We start from the raw sequence: 2,877 nt of genomic DNA on the forward strand, positions 1-2,877 counted from the left end.
ATCACCTCACACACAGAGCACACCTGAGCATTACACAGCTGAAACCAGACTGAGGAACTCTTTGTGCCTTGCCAAGGACTGATGTAGCCACTGTTTCTTAATATCCTGCCCAACACCAGCTGCTTTGGGCCATACTAACCCACAGTCCCCATCAGGAAGCACTATTTCAACCTTCTGTGCATGGAGACTGGTTTGTTGTGCACTCACTGGAACGCAGTCTGTTACTTCTGCAGTTAGCTGGGCACAAGAAGAACAAGGAGTTTCATACCTAAGCAAATAGCTTCTCCTTTTGTGGTGATGACAACAATCTCCTGATTAAGCTCAATACCATCTTCATACCTCAGGACACCAGGCAGCATGATCTTGGCTCCATAGCAAATGGCATTAACCTGAAAATGTAGGGAACAGGAGGGCTTATAAGCTATTAGACAAAGAAAACAAGGTAAGAAGTGCCTCTAATATTTTTGCTTCCCATTGCCATTACTGTCCCAGCAGTAACATTCCTACATATCTATCTGCTATTGTCCACTATATAAAACTTGGGGGTTTTGGAAAAAGCCAAGCAAAGCACCTATCACAGCAAACATGTTAGGCAGATCTCTTATAACCATCAGCATCCTCCTGAAGTAAGGAGAGCAGCTTCTCTGCCACTCAATTCTTGGCTCTTGCACCTTATTGCTGATCTGACAGTGGCCCACACTAGGTCCTACGCAGCTCATAACCAGGACAGCACTGGATACCATGTGGATCCTGATCCTCCATTTATTGTATTACCTGTACAAGTTAGGAGGACACTTTGCAGTCTCTAGCTGTCAACTGGTACTACCTCAGGAACTCACCGCGCTGTCTTTCATGACTAGCCGCTTGTGTGAAGTCAGCAGTTTCTCCAACGGCAGGATAACTCTTCGCAGGTAGCTGTCATCCTTGTTGTTGTCGTACTGCCACTGTGCATCCAGCACATCATGCATAGTCACCATGTTGTCCTGCAAAGACACAACCCCTCGAAACTCTCCTAGCAGCCACCAACTTGAAACACACACAAGAAAACAGCTAAAGTCCAACAGCTAATAGCGTGCTGAAAAGGAGTGAAAAACAGATGCCCAACTCAGAAGCATCAAAAAAAAGCAACCTAAAAGAGGCAAGAATACTTTCCATCAACAGCCTGAGGTCAGCCTAACTTGTGCTACCACAGACTTCAACTTTCCTAATCTCAGACAGCACTTGGATCTAGTGTATAAGGTCTGTCCACACAAAACTTTGAAATATGACCGAACTTAAACAAATACCTGGAACTTCTAAACAAAGACTAGTAAGTAGAAGTCTAAATTAACCAGCTCTTCAATCTGTGACACGGAATAAATTCTTGAAGCAGCTGTAAGCGTCCAACACCTGGAATACAGAAATGACTGCTGTGCTAAGAGCACAGATGAGTGGGGAAGCACTGGCACTCTGATACTCCTGCTTTGCAAGGAAAGAAGTTAGTTCTGGAGTTTGGACAGGCAGCAAGATCCAGCTACAACCACACTGAAAACAGTGTACAAGTGTTCGCGATAACACACGACTGCATCTCCCAGGCTCATTTCAATGAAGTACGTTCCCTGCATTGTGCCCTGACACCAAGCGGTCGCAGATTGCTAAGCAGACAGCTCACAGGCCTGAACTCATGGCACGTGTATGGTTTGTGGGCTGAGAAACACAGGTGGCATAAAACAAGCTTTCAGTCACCATGGTGCACTTCGCAGTCACTCACTGTCCCAAAGCTTAATTACCAGAACAGAGGCAACACCCTGAACTGAACTCAACGCTTTGGTTACATATCGTCTATGGCAAGAGCTCCCACGTTTTTGAGGCTATTCACAAAACTCCTCACAGTCATCATGCACCTATACCTTCTCCTAACACTGTAAAACTAACGCAGTTCCAAGGAACTCTTGCAATTCTGACAATTTCAAATTTGCTCATTGTAGTTAGAGCTACCACTCTACCTTCTCTCCCAGGATGCCTGAGCGCACTCTGCGGAGCTCTTGCATCTGGCCCCCGACACCAAGCAGCAAACCAAGGTGAACACAGAGTGTTCGGATATATGTGCCTGCTTCACAGCTCACCCAGAAGATACCTGAAATGCAGGACAGAAGAGTATTTAAACACATATCTAGAAACGAACAACATCTAGAAGTTCCCTCCAAGAGAAGCTGTACGTCCAGCCCTTCACAGAGCCATCAGCCTGGGGTGATAGATGAAGGTCATCTTTGCACTGAGTGCTAATGCTGTCTAACTGACATCATTTGGCTCTTCAATGAAGGATGCAGCAGTACAAAAAACAGACAGGATTTGCTTCTCAGCACATCAAAGTAATGCATGAAGCAGTTACTGCTTGATGGTGGTGAGGATTTAGGTCTTCAGACATCTGTGAATAGGAAGCAGTCCATTTCACAGGAAATTTTGTCAGCTTAATAGGAAAAAGACAGAAAAGCTGTTTTACCTAATCTTCTCTCAGGGTCATACTCCACGAGCTTGCTCTCATAGATGGTTCTGACTCTCAGTTGTCGTTTGACAGCAGCTATGAGGGGTGGTCGCTGAAACAGTGCGCCTGTCAGAGTTTCTATCGCCTGAGGGCAGAAGCAGAAGTAACAGCTGACACCTGTGCCCTAACGTAAGAGCACCGTGGGGTCTCCAGCAACTATGACCAATTCCATGAGTAAGAAAGCACAAGGTTCATCATAATTTGGTCACGTCATATTTAATAAAGCCAATCTGAACCAGTGATGTGGTCAGAATGCTACCCCAGCTGCCAGTGAGCACAACTGGACTTTTTCCATCAGGTGGCAGTATGTGATCAGACACCATCCCTCATCTCAGTGGGGACGGAGCCCCCCA

At 45.9% G+C, this 2,877-nt stretch overlaps 1 protein-coding gene across 1 annotated transcript; it reads right to left on the reverse strand.

Moving 5' to 3' along the window:
- Positions 1-233: 233 nt before the first annotated feature.
- On the reverse strand, positions 234-2,648 carry LOC104168217 (H/ACA ribonucleoprotein complex subunit 4-like; the record flags this gene model as incomplete). Its single annotated transcript, XM_009708726.1, has 4 exons — positions 234-389; positions 840-983; positions 1,986-2,116; positions 2,483-2,648. Coding segments are annotated over 4 exons (597 nt in total), but the record flags the coding sequence as incomplete, so codon positions are not given.
- Positions 2,649-2,877: the final 229 nt, after the last annotated feature.

This window comes from Cariama cristata, unplaced genomic scaffold (genome assembly GCF_000690535.1).
Source record: "Cariama cristata isolate BGI_N322 unplaced genomic scaffold, ASM69053v1 C11378434, whole genome shotgun sequence".
Classification (NCBI taxonomy): Eukaryota; Metazoa; Chordata; class Aves; order Cariamiformes; family Cariamidae; genus Cariama; species Cariama cristata.